The sequence below is a fragment of the Platichthys flesus genome, chromosome 5 (assembly GCF_949316205.1).
Source record: "Platichthys flesus chromosome 5, fPlaFle2.1, whole genome shotgun sequence".
Classification (NCBI taxonomy): domain Eukaryota; kingdom Metazoa; phylum Chordata; class Actinopteri; order Pleuronectiformes; family Pleuronectidae; genus Platichthys; species Platichthys flesus.
In genome coordinates, this window is record NC_084949.1 from 3,139,385 (window position 1) to 3,157,237 (window position 17,853).

The 17,853-nt window shown below is 40.0% G+C and overlaps 1 protein-coding gene across 1 annotated transcript in view; it reads right to left on the reverse strand.

Annotated features, from left to right (window-relative positions):
- sorcs3a (sortilin related VPS10 domain containing receptor 3a) overlaps window positions 1-17,853 on the reverse strand; it is a 213,733-nt gene that overhangs the window by 53,253 nt on the left and 142,627 nt on the right. Inside the window, exons 5-9 of the mRNA XM_062388838.1 lie at window positions 7,603-7,676; window positions 6,406-6,470; window positions 4,062-4,180; window positions 758-847; window positions 111-290 (exon numbers count right to left, since the gene is read on the reverse strand). Coding sequence (XP_062244822.1) covers window positions 111-290; window positions 758-847; window positions 4,062-4,180; window positions 6,406-6,470; window positions 7,603-7,676 — 528 coding nt within the window. The remainder of the gene's footprint in view (window positions 1-110; window positions 291-757; window positions 848-4,061; window positions 4,181-6,405; window positions 6,471-7,602; window positions 7,677-17,853) is intronic.

The following is a 17,853-nucleotide window of genomic DNA, read 5'->3' on the forward strand; positions in this document are numbered from 1 at the left end:
TCTTATGAGGCAGTGAGGGAGTAATAGTCCCTGTAACTTCCCATAGATTCAGCCGATGAAACCTCAGTGTATTCATCCCCGCAGGGTAACCAATTTCCGCAAGTACCTACCTCATACAGGTCCAGCATCTGGTTCCCTCCGATACCCTTCGTGGTTTTAACATTTTCCATGGCCAAGGTGAAGTAGATCCCTCTGGTGTCCGACAGGTAGAGGTTGTAGGTGTCGTTCTGGTTCCACTCCTGCACCGCCGCAAATACCTGCTTCTCATCAGTGCTGACAATGTGTAAATCCTATCAATGAGCGGGAGAGATGAAGAGGAGTTATGACTGGAGGTGGGGAGGTGACAGATTAGAACATGCTCACCCTGTGGGACTGGTCATGAGATCAATGCTGTGGTGCGAATATAAATGGTTGGTGATATACGGTAAGGTATAGCTTACTCCGGGGCTCGCTCTGAATGTCATTCTACTAGAAGTATGACTTTAGAAGTTTTCCATCTTTTGAGGAAAAACAAATTCTACAAAAAAGAACTGGTGACATGCCCAGGACCTGATTTATTGTTTTTAACCAGCCTACATAGCATTTTTCCCACGACAGTATCAAATTCAAATGCTTTTGACTAGATGAAAAATTTTAAACAATTCAATTCACAGACTTTTGAAATCCAAATTTGTGTGAGTCATAAAATGTAAAAACTGTATTAATAAAAGACATGATAATTCAAAGTATTCGTCAAGCAAATTTTGCTGCAACTTACCTTAGGCAGGGAATATTTTGGCAGTTTAATTTGTATAAACGAGTCTCTTTTGTAGGACACATAATAGTTGGCTCGACCCGATGTCGGAACCTACACAAAGAACACATCAAGTACAATTAATTGCTTATACTGCAGTGTTTCTCCCCCTTTATTATCTGGAGCTCTGGGTTAAATTTCAAATGCTTTTGGCGACATTATATTTCCACAGTGTCTCTTAGCACGGCTGTGATGGAGATCTGCAGGTGAAAGTGTACATCAATCCACCTCTCTGTGTCCTGCTGCTTTTCAAGGTGCCCTATGATATTTTTAACTTTTTATTTTTTTACTTTTTTATTTGCCCTGGGCCCTCCTCCTGCATTCAGAGGATCCTGTCCTCCTCAGGTGTCGATGCACTTGGTTTCCAAGTGGACTTTGGTAAATATCTCGTAGGCCAATCAATAGTCTCATTACGCTCTGTCAAGAGAAATCTTTATGTTGCCTAACAGAGCCTCATCTGCTGTGGAGGAAAAATAGTCATCCTTAATGATCTGGACCCTTTGCAAACACTCTATGCTGTTGGTTGTTAGCTTATGCAGCAAGAAAACACAGGGAGGGGGACTGCTGAAGAATTGTCATTAGCCTCGGGGCTATGGAAGCCTAGCACAACCACACACACACACACACACACACACACACACACACACACACACACACACACTAGCCTAGTGATAATGCAACTTCATACGCCACAGTTCACCCATTTCAGTAACAAAAACAACGCCCCTCATAAAAAATGTTGAGTGTTCTAAAAATGTAAGTCGCTTTGGACAAAAGCGTCAGCTAAATGACATGTAATGTAATGTAATGTAAAAAAACCTTTTGAGGAAAACATTCAAATCAAACTTGTCTCTCTACCAAAGAGAAGCAATATCACCATTAATGTTGTATGACATGACATACTCTTTCACTGATCTCATAAGTTCTCTGAATGACTCGGAAGAGAGAAATCATGCTCAGGGGGGAAATACAGAGGCCTAGCAGTAGGCACTGCGGAACAGACCCACATACAATTGAGTGAAGGAGCAGGAGATCGATGAGGGGGTAACCAAAGGCGGTTTGAACTTTAAAAGGAATTGGTATGATTGATTTCCCCCCCCGCCCCTTTCAGAATCTTTCGCCTGTAACGCATATGTGTTAAATTGTGGAGGTTCTCGAATTGAGGGGGAGGTTTAGGTTGGGTGCTTGTGAGTTTAGTTGAAAGACTTCAGAGAGGTCAAACATGATTGAAGGATCTTTGGAGAACAACTCTATTTCTTAATCTAATGTACTGCCAAGGGCAGTGAGGCTTTCGAAGGAAGGACGTGCCCGTAGATGGCATCAAGCATCTAGAGGAGAACATTTTAAAATCTACAACAACAGAAAATACTATTAAATGTAGAATTTATTTATGTGATGACCTTAACTTATTATTGCTATATTTGATCTCATACCGGTACATTTGTGACAAAGCTCAGTGATTTGGTCTAGCAAAGACTGATGTCAGATCACAATGCTTGGTGTTGTGGAGAGTCAAGGGGACAAAGTTGCAGAGGATTTTATAAATAACGATTACTAAAGACGTTTTGAGACATGTCTTGTGGAAGATCTTTAGAGAAATGGGTCCAGGCTTTCTCCACAGTTTGTCTTTCACACATCCACAAGGCAGCAGTGGGTTCTCTGCTCAGATGCATTCTAAACAACAGCAAATAATATGCAGGATTCAGGCAAGGGGTTGTGCAGCAGACAGAGGCAGGAGGTAACTTATTAATTCCACCACGGAGATCATGTGACTTTGTTGACAGCACATCAAACTCTGGGTCAGCTCTTGACACCTTTGTCTTTTTTTTTATTTTCGGTTTTGCGTCTATCACGTGATTGAGAGATCAACACCCTCACACTCGCTGTCGTGAATCAAGCGGGGTATCTACTGCTCTGTTCTCACATCAGCACGTCTGGACTTTCTCCACCTGGCCCCCAAGTGTAAAGTCTGCAGAAAGTCCAGACGTGCTGATGTGAGAATGTTTGGAGGATCTTGGACATTTGCATTCACACATACACCTCTTCAGTAGAAACTGCCAAGGATTTCAGTGCATGTCTGTTTCAGTTAATCAAATCTAGTCAGACCATGCAGCTCTGTCAAATACCAGTTTAAGAGTAGCCTGTTGTGGAAACAGTGAAGGTATTTGTAGTCTGTGTTTTACCATATTTGCCTTTGCAAGAAAACACATTTTGAAATGATGAAGAGATGAACAGAAAACATAACTGCATACTCCCTACTCAAACATGGGTGCTGCACCTTTAACAGACATCGAGCACCATAACAGTTTCTCAAGGTACACTTGAATGAAATTGGTGTTTTTGTGGACTAGTTGCGTAATTACTCTGACTTTCCCTGTTAACTTTTAAATGTATGAAACCTAATTTACACAATGTCAAAGTAAATAATATCCAGGCTGCAGAGAAAATTTAAATACAACTCCATAAATTGCATCTGTGTTACTTGGAACTCAGGACATTACCATTTCAGATTTTTCTGTCTCACAAATCATGATTAATATGACACACTGGGCAGTTGCTAGAATGATAATTAAAAGCACGCCTGGCTTTACTAAAAAACAAAACTAAAGTGTTCAGCTGAGGTTAAAGCAAACATTATAAAACATTTTTTTACATTTTTCTTTTTTTGGTAAGCAAACAGAGATATTGTACTTGGAACCTGATTCCGTGGCAGTCATGTTAAAAGTAGTAGCAAAAAAGGATCAACCCAAAAAATATTGTCTTATATTAAAACCCCTTTAATAATTACTTATTATAATGAATGTTTCATTCATTAATTATAAATGATCTGAACAATACCTGTGTGTGATGGAAATCTCACTAGATCTATAACTAGATCTACTAAAATCATAAAGAAATTTGCCTTTTTTTTCTTACCCCATGAACATTGTGGGGCTAGAGCTCAATAGGGCTCCATTCAACTAAATGCAAGCAGCCTGGTGTATTAATATATATACATTGATATGTTAACTAGAATGATTTGAAGCTGTTCATAGCTACTGCTTATGTCCCTTAATGGTTCAGAAGTATCTTAAGATGGCTCAGAAAATTATGACTCTGCAACATAAGTCCTGACATTGATTAAATCCTCACCCACATTTCATACAAAATAGCTAAAAAAAAATCTTCCCCAGGATATAGTATAAATTTGACTCAGTATTGCTACTTAATTAATGTTTGCATAGTATAATCCATCAAGCACCATGTTGTGCATGCGGTTGAACCTCACCTGTATGAATATGTAGTCGTCCTGGACCACCAAAGAGCTGATGTCGATGTATTCAAGGAACGGGTAGTTCCTGTTGGCCTCGGTGCACATCTGAGCTCTGCATGTGACATACTGCACATCTGTCACAAAGGAAGGACACATGTGATGCATGAGAGGCATGAAATGTTGCTGCACCAAGCAAGAACATCTTCTCTGTTCAATCCAACAGTGTATGTTCCCTACATGAATTATAGGAGTTTAAGACCTATTCACTTTTTGCAGACTTTGTTTTACGGATTTAGTTTTAAATTTAACAGAGAATACTAACTCTGGCAAAGTATTCAGAACCTTGTAAAAGCTCCTTTGGCAGTGATTACATTTTTTTAGTTTACCGTTTGCCCCTCTGAGTTTGGTTGCATTTATCCTTTCCTCAGATCTGGCTTTTCTCCCTGTCCCTATTACTGACAGACATACCCCAAATAATGTAGTCACAATCATGCTTCAGTGTGGAGATGGTGTTAGCCAGGTGGTGTTCGGATGTAGTGTTTGAAGATTGCAAAGTATTGAATTTTATAAACCAACTTTTTTCCTCATCCTCTCAGAGTCCTTATAAAGTCATTGGCTAAACTCCAAACAGGTGCTATACACCTTTAGTCAAGACTGACTTTTGTATAACCACTGTACCATAATAGCTGATTATTGGAATACTGGAAGGTTTTCTGAAGACAACCTCTGAGTCTGTTCGAGGGACTATTGGCTCACCCCTCTGACCAAGGACCATCTTGCCCAGTAGTGTATTTTGGCCAGATGGCTAACTGCAGGAAAAGTCCTGGTGGTTCCAAATTTTTTTCCACTTCTCAATATTGAAGCCCCCATGTTTCTGACTGATTGGCAAGAAAAGTAATTCTATCAATTTAAAGTGAAAATGGCAACAGAATAAAGTCTGCAAAAAGTGAAGACACTTTAACCATTTGATACACAACATGGGTCAAAACTGACCCGATGGAGTTTAATTGAAAATATCTTTACAATACATTTATTTCATCATTCAGAATTCCAGGAAAACAATTGTAAAATAAGAATTACATGAATCAGATGTGCAAAAGCAGCCTGTTTAGTTCTCACAAATAGTTCTGACAAGTGTTCCATGTGAAAACATGTTCTTAACCACAAACATTTACAAATCAAATGTTCCTATCAAATTCACACTTGCATACATGGGTCATTTATGACCAATGTGTGTAAACTTGATGTAGTAATACAAAAACTAATTAAGAAAAAAAAATTAAGACAGAGAAAATGAAAATAATGATTTGTGGTAATCAAAAACAAGATATGTTAATGAATACGTTCTAATATTAAATGATAAAATAAATTGACTTTAAAAGATATAGCAAAGAAGCACAGCCATGCATGAAATGTAAAATGAATACATTTTTTATCCATGTTTTCCCTTTGAAGAGTAGTGATACAAAAATTATTTTTATTAAAATAGTAAAAAAGGACAAATGAAAATAAAGAATTTGTGATGAGCGAAAACAAGTTAATTGAGGAATTCCTGGAATTCTGAATGATGAAATAAATTTATTGCAAAGATATTTACAATTAAAACTCCATCGGGTCGTATTTGACCCATGTGTGTAAACTTGGTGTAAAAATACAAAAAATATTTTAGTTCATAAATTGAGAACGATAAAATGAAAATAATGATTTGTGGTAATCAAAAACAAGATATTTAATGAATACTTTGAATATTAAATGATGAAATAAATTGATTTCCAAAAATAAAGCAAAGAAACACTCAGCCGTGCATGAAATAACATTGTAGGTCAATACGGGTCAATTTAGACCCATGTTGTGCCTTAGAAGGGGTTTGCATAGTGTGTGTATCAAGGGGTTAAGACTCTGTGAATCCGCTGGATGTCAGCTTGTCTTTTACTCATCCATTCAGTATGACATTTTCTCCAACTAATTGTACTCTCTTTGTTGAACCTTATCCTTATTCGTTTGGGTAGATACCACTATCATCACAATCATCTCTGCCTGTCAATCATACAGTGGTTATATGAGAAAAAACCAGGCTTGTAGCTCAGCTTATATCTCCTATTCCAACATCACAGGCTGGCATAGACAGTTTCACCTTTGTCACCTATGGAAGACCTTGGAGCGAGATATGCAGCTGACATTTAGCGAGTGAAAGGGAGGAGAAGAAAGTCCATATTAATCAAGAATCAACCACCGGGTTTATTGATGGAGCAGTGCCGTTTCCCCGGGGACGACTGCTGTACTCCGGGAGAATTTCACTCCTATAGAGACCTGTTGATTACTTCTCTGTGATGTGCATGTGTGTGTAGGAGACACTCACTTCCATCTGGTGTGTGAGCCTCCATGTGGACCAGATCTTGCTCCTTGTCTAGGCCCGAGACAGACCTTGGAGAGAATGACAGACCAAGGGAGAATACATAAACATAATGATGATGAATAGAAAGGCATGTGAAGTGGGAAAAAAGACCAAAAAGCTGTCAGTGCAACAGATGAAGCAGATGAAGAGGGGATAGAAGAGGGGATTCTGATAATGTGGCATTCTAAATGCCACATTATCAGAATCAGTTACACCAGCAACTCTTGACAAGTTTTAAACAAAACAAATTGACCGGGTGGTGCAGGGTCAGCACACTCCCCTTGTACGAGTCTACAAACTGGTGGATTACATTCAGCTTTCCATCGTTAGGATTTTTCCTGTCCCTGGGAGGTTGATGAGGCCTAGTTATTGCTAGAGGCCAAAACCAGTGATAGGATGTCCTTGAAGGGGCTTTGGAGGTGAAGAGCAAAGCCAGCTATTAGATCGTGCTCATTATTTAGGATCATACCACAACGGCACAGAAGCAGCCCAGGATTAATGCGAGGTAGGGCGGGTGTATCTGACGGGCAATCCCGGGCGCCAACCCCAGTTACCTCAGAGAGATGGAGAGGAGTGCTGAGCTGAACTACATCCAAACCACTTTTAGATTGTAGGTACACTGCTGGGGGGGTTGGGGCTAGTGTGTGTGTGTGTGGGGGGGGGTGGGGGAGGGCAGCAGACGTAACTGGATGTGAAGTGAGAGGGACGTCCAGGATCCCTCATTAGTCATAGTTCCTCATTCTGTATGTGCACTTTTGTATCTGTATCTATACGTTTGCATCTGTAGAAAACCACCAACCTCTCCTTCCACTGCTGATGCAAAAGTAATAATCTAATGTTTATGTGCAATACGATTGATTTGAGTGGGGCCTGTGTGAGAAATGAAGTGGAATGCAACATGCCCTCGGATGCTGAATGTTAAGTGTGATCTGAGGAGGAGATTAATCTCTGCCTGCTCGTATCAAGGGGTAGAGGATGTGCAGAATTTTAGTAGCATCACCAGTCAGTCACACACCTTGTTCCAAGCCATCAATATCACTTGCTTGGCCGCGCGGAACACGAGCAACGGTTCCTGCATTTCCGAGTCAACTGAACTTTTGGAGGAGAAATGGAGCAGATTTTTTTTTTTTTAAGAGAAGAAAAAAAAAAGGACTGACTCACCAGTAGAATCTGTTTGGTGTCACACGTTCGTGGATGAGCTGCCATTTTCTTCCAAAGTCCATCGAGCTGTATAACTGCAAATATATCAGAGTGTAAATGAATCCTTGTTAGACTTGTTAGAGAGATGAATGCATGTTTCCACACTGGTTCGGCCTTTAATTAAAATGGCTGATTTAAAAGTTTGAATGGAGACGGGTGAGCTTGGGGAATGGCCACATAATTCCTGGGTGGAGGTTAGTGGGGAGATACAGGCTGACATAGTGCTGAAGGGCTATCATCATTACCCACTGGCCATTCAAGCTAACATATTGTCACGGGCGTCTCTATTGGCCTCGCCTGTTACAAATTGCAGCGTTCGGTTCAGAGGAAGCACTTTCTAAGTATAGTGTATGAAACCTGAAATATATATGACATTAATGTTGGCCCCTTTTAGCTTGATCAGCAGATACTTCACTTTTATTCAGTTAGGTGTTGGACCGCTGTAGTATTAAAAATGACTGTTTGCTCAGCACCCAATCAGAACCAAGGTCCTACAGAATGAGCCTCCATGAATGCAACTGATGATAAATGGCTGTGCTGACGTGGAATTGTACAACAGGGAGCCAGTGGCCCAATTTCAATGTACTAATTACATTTGCTGGTGCCCTGGCAAACAATTAATAACCCAGGTGCATTTCCCAACACTGTATTGATTGATGTCACAGAAACAGCAGCCTTACATTTCGCTGTATCTCTGCAGTGATGTTTCCTTGCGCTGCAGTGAGTCGGTGGCCCCAGTTGAGTATATGCTGATGTTCCTACTTGTTGCCTTTTATCACAGCAAATCTGACACTTAATCTGATAAAAGGATACACATTTGTCACTTGCTTGTAAATGTATTCGTCAGCTCCACAAGGGGAGATCTATCTATGTCAGGTGGTGTGCTTTCCATTTAAAAATCGTAGTACAATGATCTAAAAAGTTGCACCATACATATGCAGGCCGCAGGAATAACCAGTTTTTGATTTCATTCTGTGGATTTCACATATGGATGTCTAAAGTATGGTGGCCCTGAGAGCTCAATGAACAGCAATTTAAGAAAACACAAGCAAAGTAAGGAAACATCTTGATCGCACTGCAAATAGAGAAACGCGCTGCAAATAGAGGAGAAACTACACAGGAAGTGTTTCCAGAGGACATCTAAAAGTGATGGACACTGCTGCCACGGGAGACACAAAAACGTTGAATACACCATACAAATTCGGTTCCACGCAGGGGTCTGCCACCCGCAGCTCTGGAGCCGAACGCGGCTCTTCAACCCCTCTGCAGTGGCTGTACAGTACAGTACAGTGTTGTGCATATGTTTCGCAAACCCTGAACTTAACAAAACAGTTTTCATATTATTAACGTGAACGTAACGATGTACGTGAGTGAACATCATGTACATTTTTTACATAATCTTCGTATCACACCATCATGAAATACCAGGAGCGTGCGAGTGTGCGTGCGTGTGTGTACCCGGTACCAGGCTGACCCTTGTGTAGAACTGAATTTGTATGATGTATTGGACGTTTTTGTGTCTCCTGTGGCAGCAATGTTTTAGCTGTCCACTGGAAACACTTCTGTTGTGTTTTCTCCTCTATTTGCAGCGCGTTTGTCTATTTGCAGCGCATTTGTCTATTCGCAGCGCGTTTGTCTATTTGCTGCGCTTTTCTGTAACGTGTTGTGTTGTGAAGTTGATGACGATGTTTTCTTACTTTGCTTGTGTTTTGTCACCTTGCATGTGTTTTCTTAAGTTGCTGTTCGTTGAGCTCTCAGGGCCACCGTACAAAAGGCTGAATCGTGAATATCCCGTCACATCAGCACTTGAAAGCCATGTGATTGGTTTGGAGCGCTTGACAAAGATAAACAATGAGGAAAACCAAAGCATCTCTGTGTGCCCTGTTAAGGCATGGATGAAGTTTATTCTTGAGGCAAATATTTGTCGGCCCCTTTACGAAGTTGAGCCGTCTAACATACAGGACCCATAGGCATCTTTTAAACAGGCAATTTGATTTCTAATTCTCCCAGCCTCAGTCAAACGGGAAAAATGTTCCCCACCGGACACTTTTCGTTGGTGTATCAGGGCAGCAAGCAGGGTCCCTCATCACTTTGGACATTGACATATGATGCCAGCGGGCAGGCTCAGTCTCCCCTCTCACCATTCGTCAGTACAATGACATCTTAAATTCCAAAGCCTCTGAGCTGTCACAAAGTAAACTTCATAGTTTCCCACTCACTTCAATAAATCAAAGCACGGCTAGCCAGCTGCCACGCCACCAATGGAGTCAGTGACAGCCGCGGGAGATGACAAAGGACAAGAGCTTAAATGGTGACAGAGGAATTGCAGAGAGCAGGTTTGTTTTACACCGGTGAAGGCTTTAGAAAACATTTGCACTGCTCTGACTGGTGCATCATTGTGCAGGTAGTTCTGGTCATTGCTGTGATGAAGAAAATCACTGTCACACTTTTGTGGTATTGCTTTCATCAGCAAGGACCTTTTTTCAATCATGAAATGGACATGAACTAAACAATAGGTGAACTTTCACATTTTAATCTGTGACTAAATGTACAATAATTGCACTAAAGAGTGCTGTGAAAGAAAGAGAAATTAACTAATTACTTTTTATTGTTTGTATTCGAAGATCTGTGCCAGCGTACTGCACAATGAAGGCTTGAGAATCGTAAAACCTTCCAAGTGCCTCCAACCAAAATCTCTCTGCTGCCAATTTAATGGTGGTGCTCCTGTAGCTTCAGGGTTGAGTAATCTAATATAAACGTAATATTTTTTTGTTTATTCTAATGGTAATGTTATCATAACTTCAAGTATGGTATTTGTTATACTTTCAGTAGGAATGAATGCAGAATGAATGTAATAAACATTGGCCATGGTGTTGGCTAATGGATTACTGTTGAAGGGTTTAACTGCTTGTGTCAGGCTAATACTCGACATGGAGCAGCATTATACTGAACAAAGTCAAAGAGTCAAAGAGCTGCTTGAATTCTCTAAATGATTAAGAAAGGAGCTTCAATGCTTCCTAACCTATCTGGTTTAGTAGGAAACATCTGATCATCATTTATGAAAGGAAAGTAGAAAATGTTGCCTCACAATTCATTGCAGCAGCAACATTTAAATTGATACAACCTCACGTGGCACCTGGACACACCCACATAAATATATGAAAATAGAAGAGCTTTAAAATTCCCGTGACATGATCCAAAGCTGAATCCTCACATGATCGTCAGATTACTGCTCTGTCACATCTGTCCAGTCAGGAGTCACAGTAAACAACCGGTATAATTAACTTATTGATCATAACATCATCATCTCAAGTCAATACAGATGAAAAAGTCATTTTCAACCCCGAGGATTGTGGAATGGACACAATCCTTGTTATTCTCCACTTATATAAGGCTTTCCCCATGTGTCATCCTCACATAATTATATAATTTCAACACTTCAGTCAAGTTTGTTTTATTTTCAATTAAATCTGTTTTGATGTTATTTCCTATGAGTGGGTAATGATTAATTTTTCCATTTGTATCAACTTAAAACATATTTTCTTTAGACGTGTATCGTATATTTGATGCAGCCGAGAGGTCGATGATGTTGTAGAAGTTGTTGATGATGAAGGAAGGATTCCGAGGACCCAGTAGTTTCAGTGTAACAAAGTTTATTACAAGAAATTACAGGTCGGGACGGGCATCTAGATACCCGGAGACACACAGCCAATAGTGAAAGTCTGACGTGCTGGGGTCTTACACACAGTTATATAGGGAGTTTGGTTCCACCCATGACTTCTGGGTAAAACACATCCCACATGGGATTTCTGACTAAATAAGGACACGTTTTTGTGTCCGAACATGAAGACACACTGGTCAAGAACATTCCTTCTGAGCCCATCTGTTAACTGGTCAGAGATGGTTCCCTAGATCAAAGGTCGTCCCCAAATAGGTAAAGTAAATAAGACAAAAACATGGTGGACTCTCTGAGAATGTCTGAGTGTCCAAAGGGCAAACACCATAAATGTAAGCCTATTATTATGTTCTCAACATGTTTTACTCTAACGAATATACAACACGTGTCATTCTGATTTAAACAGAAAACTTTATTTTAACTGTCAGGTCACACGGTTCAAAGTGAATTTCAGTTGAAACCTCCAACGCCATGCGAGTGCTTTCATAACAGGATGCTAATCACACTGATAAATTTAACACAACCAAATCGAGAAATTTGTGAAAAGACCAAAGCTACATGTGAATAACAGTTCTTCAACATTTGGCAGGATAACCAATTGATCCATGCAGATTTCAGCACCACAGCTTGAGGGCATATGAGAGCAAGCTTCCTTATCCCAGGAATAATTCATGTTAATCAACACACAGGGAAACACACCCTGGCACTGTTTACATATGAGGTGTGTCAAAGCCGAAACGGATGTCTCACTCTGTGGTTTAGATCAGAGTTAAGGTCTTCGAGGGCCATGTCTCATAAGAAATTCATTCCAGGCAGCTCTGGTTTTATCACATTTAGCCATCTACCAATTTAAGTTGTGCTGCGGGCAGGCAGGCATAATAAACAGGTTTTGTTCCACTACTCTTAGCTTAGGATTTATGTAGGGATATTGGATTTTATATGTATAGGGAATAAATCCCATGGTTTATGTATTGGTCTGCATTAGGTTTTTCATCTTGTCGCCTTAACTTTTGCTTTAAAGGAAACACATCCACACAGGGAAGTAAGGTACATCAAACACATTTGGAATTTAGATGAGAAATGATTAATCTAAAATAAGAGTTTACTTATAGCGAATGAAATATGAATCTGTTATTGTCTTTTATCCTGAGGGAAATGCACATTATCTCATCTGCTGTTACTATCCAGCTATTTATGGTATGAGAGCACATTTTCTCAAGTTAAAATATGAATCAGAATAAAAGATAAATGACTGCACTACAGTGGCTTTCCACATTTGAAATCCGTAAGGAAAAAAGTGTTTGCAGCAGTGGCGGTGCGGTAGACAGAGTGACATGGGTTTTCAATGTTTAAGGAACACCCATGTTACTCACACACATGCACACACAAGCACACACACACAAACACACAAACACAAACACACACACACACACACACACACACACACACACACACACACACACACACACACACAGCTGACTAGCACAGGCCATTAGTTAGCTTTGAGACAGCTACCAAATCTACTGGTTGTCACAGACAGAACTGGCCATGATCATAATCTTGGCTCTGCCAAACTCTCACTGTGAACCATGAAAAAAGCCTGCAGTGAAAAAGCGGAGAGACAGAGACAAAGCATTACTCTCACAGCAGGTGATAAAATGTGCTGGACCTGTGCAACCAATTAGTGGCAGGAGTCCTGTGCTGGACTTTTTCTTTTAGTCCGCAACAGCATGTTCCCACAGAGTATTCCAACCATTACTGGATGCAGCACGGTACTCCTGCCCGCTTCCGCAGAGATTCTGATCACATGTGCTGACAAATAATCTTCTGTATGGACAGTGTGTCTCCTCCAGCAGTCTACAATGGAAGTTGGGAATTAGTTTGAGGCAGTGGGCAGGGAAAGTGGAAACATTCTCCAATACTCCAATCCAAATCCTTTCTTTGTAACACTTGAAACCAAAAGCAGCAATGGTATTTTAAGGATCAGATTTACAATACAGACTTTAATATCGTGTAGAATGACAGGGAGTGTTCATTGAATGCACAGAAGTAGCATATTTTTACCATGACCTCTTGTGATTGCTTGCAAAGTGTTTAATTTACGCAAATGTCTAAAGCAAGTGTGATTAATGGAGTTTCATCAGAGATGCAAACGGAATTGATAAAAAAATTAACAGCAGCGTTTATTTCCAGAGACAATATCTGCCACTGGAGATAGTCGATCTACAACATCAGCAGTTACCCCAGGGACTATTTATTTTAGTAAGGGTAAAAATCTCACGTGGCGTGATGATGACTTTTTCGATCTCTGTTCTCTACTCCTAAATACACAACTGCACTACCAGGTGCCTTATCTACAGTCGTGTGTGTGCTAGCACAGTCAGCATATTTCTGATGGGTTGGTGTTAGAACCGGTACTGGTTCCTCAAGTTCTATGCTGAAGTTTGTTATGAGAAATGGCGCTAGTTAAACAATGTGCCATCTACAAACATTTATTTAAAGAGCTAGTTGATTTGACTTAAATAAAATAAAATATCATGCAGGTTGGTTACTTAAATGTGCAAAGGTGAAAGAAATTCTATAGATAAACTAAATCGGTGAGACACTTAGGAGTAAGGAGGACATGAACTAAGTGAGATAACATCAGTTAATAGGCTGGCTTTCCACATCTTGGCTCAGTGAGGTCTGAAGCTAGCCGAGGAATGTGCATGACATAAATAAAATATTGTTATTTGGTTTGGGTTTTGGTAAATTCCGGAGGAGTTCTGAATCACTGGCCACATCTCTTTTTTCCCCAGAGTCACAGAACAATCTGGACGTCTGAAAAATAAGGATGGATTAATTAAAAGTAACTGAAATTGGTGGCAATAATTTGAATAGTGAAGATAACTGCTCCTGTCAACAGTTAAGTTGAATCAATAAGTAAAAAATAATAACTACTGATTCCTTAAAAGAAAAAGGAAAAACACCCCCTCACTCACCTCACTTGCTCCAACACAATAAAAAACACTTAACTAGAAGGCAATAAAAAAAAGGAGAAAAGCTCAAGAGAACTTCTGACTGACAAACAATTTCTACATTCTCTCCTTCCTTCAAATTTATTCCAGTTTCATCGCGGCTTCCGCCCCATCGTTGGGATAATGTGTGCAAAACTAAACAGCATCTTTGCTTTAGCTCACTGAGGTAACTAAGAGCAAAGCATAGCTTTTCACTTTTTCATTTAGCACACCTTCTTCAGAAACATTTAAGTGGCAACATTCTGCCACCAAGAAAAGCTTTGCTTATTAAAATCAAAGCACAAACAGCTCTATTAACACATACAAGTTATGTGAAAAGAATCAAGCGCTTGGAAGTTATGGAAATGATAAGTGCATTAAAGAATCCTGTGTCACACACAATAACCATAAGTCACTTTTACAACTCCTAATTAACCCCTCCCATAAATCCTCCATGTAAATCCTGTTGGCATCGCCTTGGCATATACAGTATGCAAGGGAAGAGGAGGACTGGTCTTAAACCCCACAATTTATGAGGCCTGCAAAAGACACAGCACTGGGATAGTTCCTATGGAGGAAGACAAAGGAAAGGGCTATGCAACTCCACAGTCTAGAATGAACAGAGTGAGAATCCATGAGAACAAAGTATAACATTCTTGTTGTCTGCGATTTGTATCTCTGAAGAAAACAACAACTGTCCATTCAAGTAGATATTTCACAGCACATTGATTTTCTGTCTGTTTTACCATCGAGCAACATGTGAACATTAACGTTAGAGTTGTAAGAGCCAATCCATAGGGTGATTAGTTGTTTATTCTCTTGCTGGAGAACTCCAATTATTTTATATTTGTCAATTAAAAATCTTTGGATCATTGGTCACATAATTTCCGACATTTAAAGATGTCACAATGGATGGGAAATTGAATAAGATTATTTTCTGGCATTGTTAGAGACAAATGATAAATCAATTAATAAAGTACTTAATGATCAGTAAATAATTATGTCTTATTCATCAAAAGCCAATTTTGCTTTTGACAACATAATCCTAAATCAAGTCCACTTAATAGTTATACCCCTACATTTGATCGTTAATAATGGTCTTCATCAGTCATCCGTGAAGAATATTATGAGGCAAATTGGCTGGAGGATGCAGATCAAATCTCGGGAAAATAAATAAGTTAGAGAATGATTACAATAAATTATTTTAATACTTTTCTTAACCTATAATAATTTACATGTTCACTTTAATAATATGCAAGATATTAAGTTCACTGTACGAACAATGTAATTATTCTATTTAGAACACAGTTACTGATCTTGTGGCGTCCATGCTATTAAACTGATCCTGTACACTGATGTGGCATAGTCCATTAAATGGTAAATGAACTGCATTTATATACCGCTTGCCTTATCGACCACCAAAAGTGCTTTACCAGCAGGTCACATTCACACATTCACCCACACATTCAGCACTCGATCCCACGTATGCTCGCTCACCAGTGGCATAGTATTTTTCCCAAGGACACCTTGACATGCAGACCAGAGGATGTTGTGATTATTGGACAAACAGTTGTACTTCCTGAGCCACAATCCCCGCCCCCCCATCCCATAAAATAAATATATATTTAGTTGTTTCTAAAGGTAACCACATGTAATATCTGATTGTGACCTTTGTTCACTTCTGAGCTTTCATCTTAATCACACAGTGTGCAGTTCTTACCTACTTACTTCTGTGTCAAGAACCTTCAGACTAAAAAAGTATATCATGAATTAAAAAGCATGTTGCAGCAGGAACTGCAACCCCTTCAACCAGTACACATTAAGCAAGTTGAAATAGTATCCGCTATTAGTGTCAAACACTAATGTTTACTCAAGTCAAGTCTAATAAATGGATTCCCTCCAGCTTTCTGCTTACATACACACTGCCCCCCCTTTTCTGGGTTCCCTCTGTGATTTCTTGTTACTTTATCTTTTTGCCTTAAAGGAACATAACACATGAAGGCAATTTTGATAAGCTGACCAAGCACTGTAACAGTATGTGCTTAGAAAACCAGCTACCTACAGTATATCTATCACGTTGAAATTCCCACAATGCTTTCAAATTTAGCCTACCATGTACGATAGTTCCTCATATGCATAAGCCAGTTCTTTGTAAGCTAAATATAATAAAGACTTGCTCTCAGGCAATCATTTCTTTCCACTTAGCAATATTTATGCTGTAAATTCCTAAGGCCAATAAAAGGGGCCCTGTTCTGTATTGTGCTAGAAAGTTAACTGTATGGATGGTACTGATCATGTGTTTCAAATTAAAGTCCATTAATGTGCCCTGGGAGGGCAGGTCCGCTGCAGCAGCCTGATGGAGCGCGGCAGAGCTGTTGCAGCTCAGGACAAGGGAACTGAGCACTAAAGATACCTGCCATCTGGAGAGTCATTGGGTTGAGAAATGCACTGCAGCAGCTGAGCAGCCTTTTTGGCTCAAGCTCACACAATCGTTTAGTTTGGTCCAGGAAGGGGCTAAAAGTATATCTGTTCAAATAGACACACTGATTGATTTAATAGAATGGTTTGTGAAAGGGAATTATGGACTGCCATTTTGTGTCAGGTTATACAGCCCTGATTCTTATACATTTTTTAAATTTCATGTGTTTTGTTCTTCGATGACATACATTTGTTTTCTTCATTGTGTTTTCCCTGTTTTCCCCTGTGTCTCCTTCTGTTAGTGTGCAAGTGTGTGTGTTCTTTGTTTGTGCTGTGGACGCAGCTCACCTGGCTCTTGGCTCAATACCCTTTCTGTAATTACAACATCAAGCTCATCTCAAGCACCCCAGCTCTTTTTCCACTCATAGCGAGGTTGTATTGCCTGTTAAATGGAGGCCGGTGCCATTTCTCCAGCCACATCATCTATCTCCCTGTAAAACCACTCTCGTGCCATACCACGGCAAACACTCCGGCCACCTGCCAGACTTTGCCATTCCAAAAGCCCATAGCCTGTATGCCCCTCTCCATTGTCCAAACTCTCATCATCATCCCTGTACAACTAATTTCCTCCAAATCCTGTGATCATTTTATCTGCTGTTGGATCTACGAAACGAAACGATGACTTGCAAGATATGGACTCAGCTGACACAGACTCCTTCTGCCAAGCTCTTGCCACTCAAGGCACATTAGTTGGACAGACGACAGTGCTATTCATTAAGTAGTTGATTCCTTGGGACCTTGATGGCCATTCTCTTCCTGTCCTCTTTGGCTAAAGTATTAGGCTCACAAATGGGGAGGTCCTAATGACTTGTACTACCACATCAGCAATTCACTCACGCATTCAGTTCAATGCCACCCTTTTCTGGCACAATGGATCAATTTCTCCTCCGGTTCTGGTGGGTTCTGAAGCTGATGGCAATTTCATTGATTTGTCCTCATTACTGATGTTGGCATCTTCCTATATCTTCCATAAACATATCTTAATCTATCTTAATCTAATGCCTTGGATGATAAGCGGTTGGCCCACATCACCCATCACACAGCCCCTTTAAGTCTAATTTT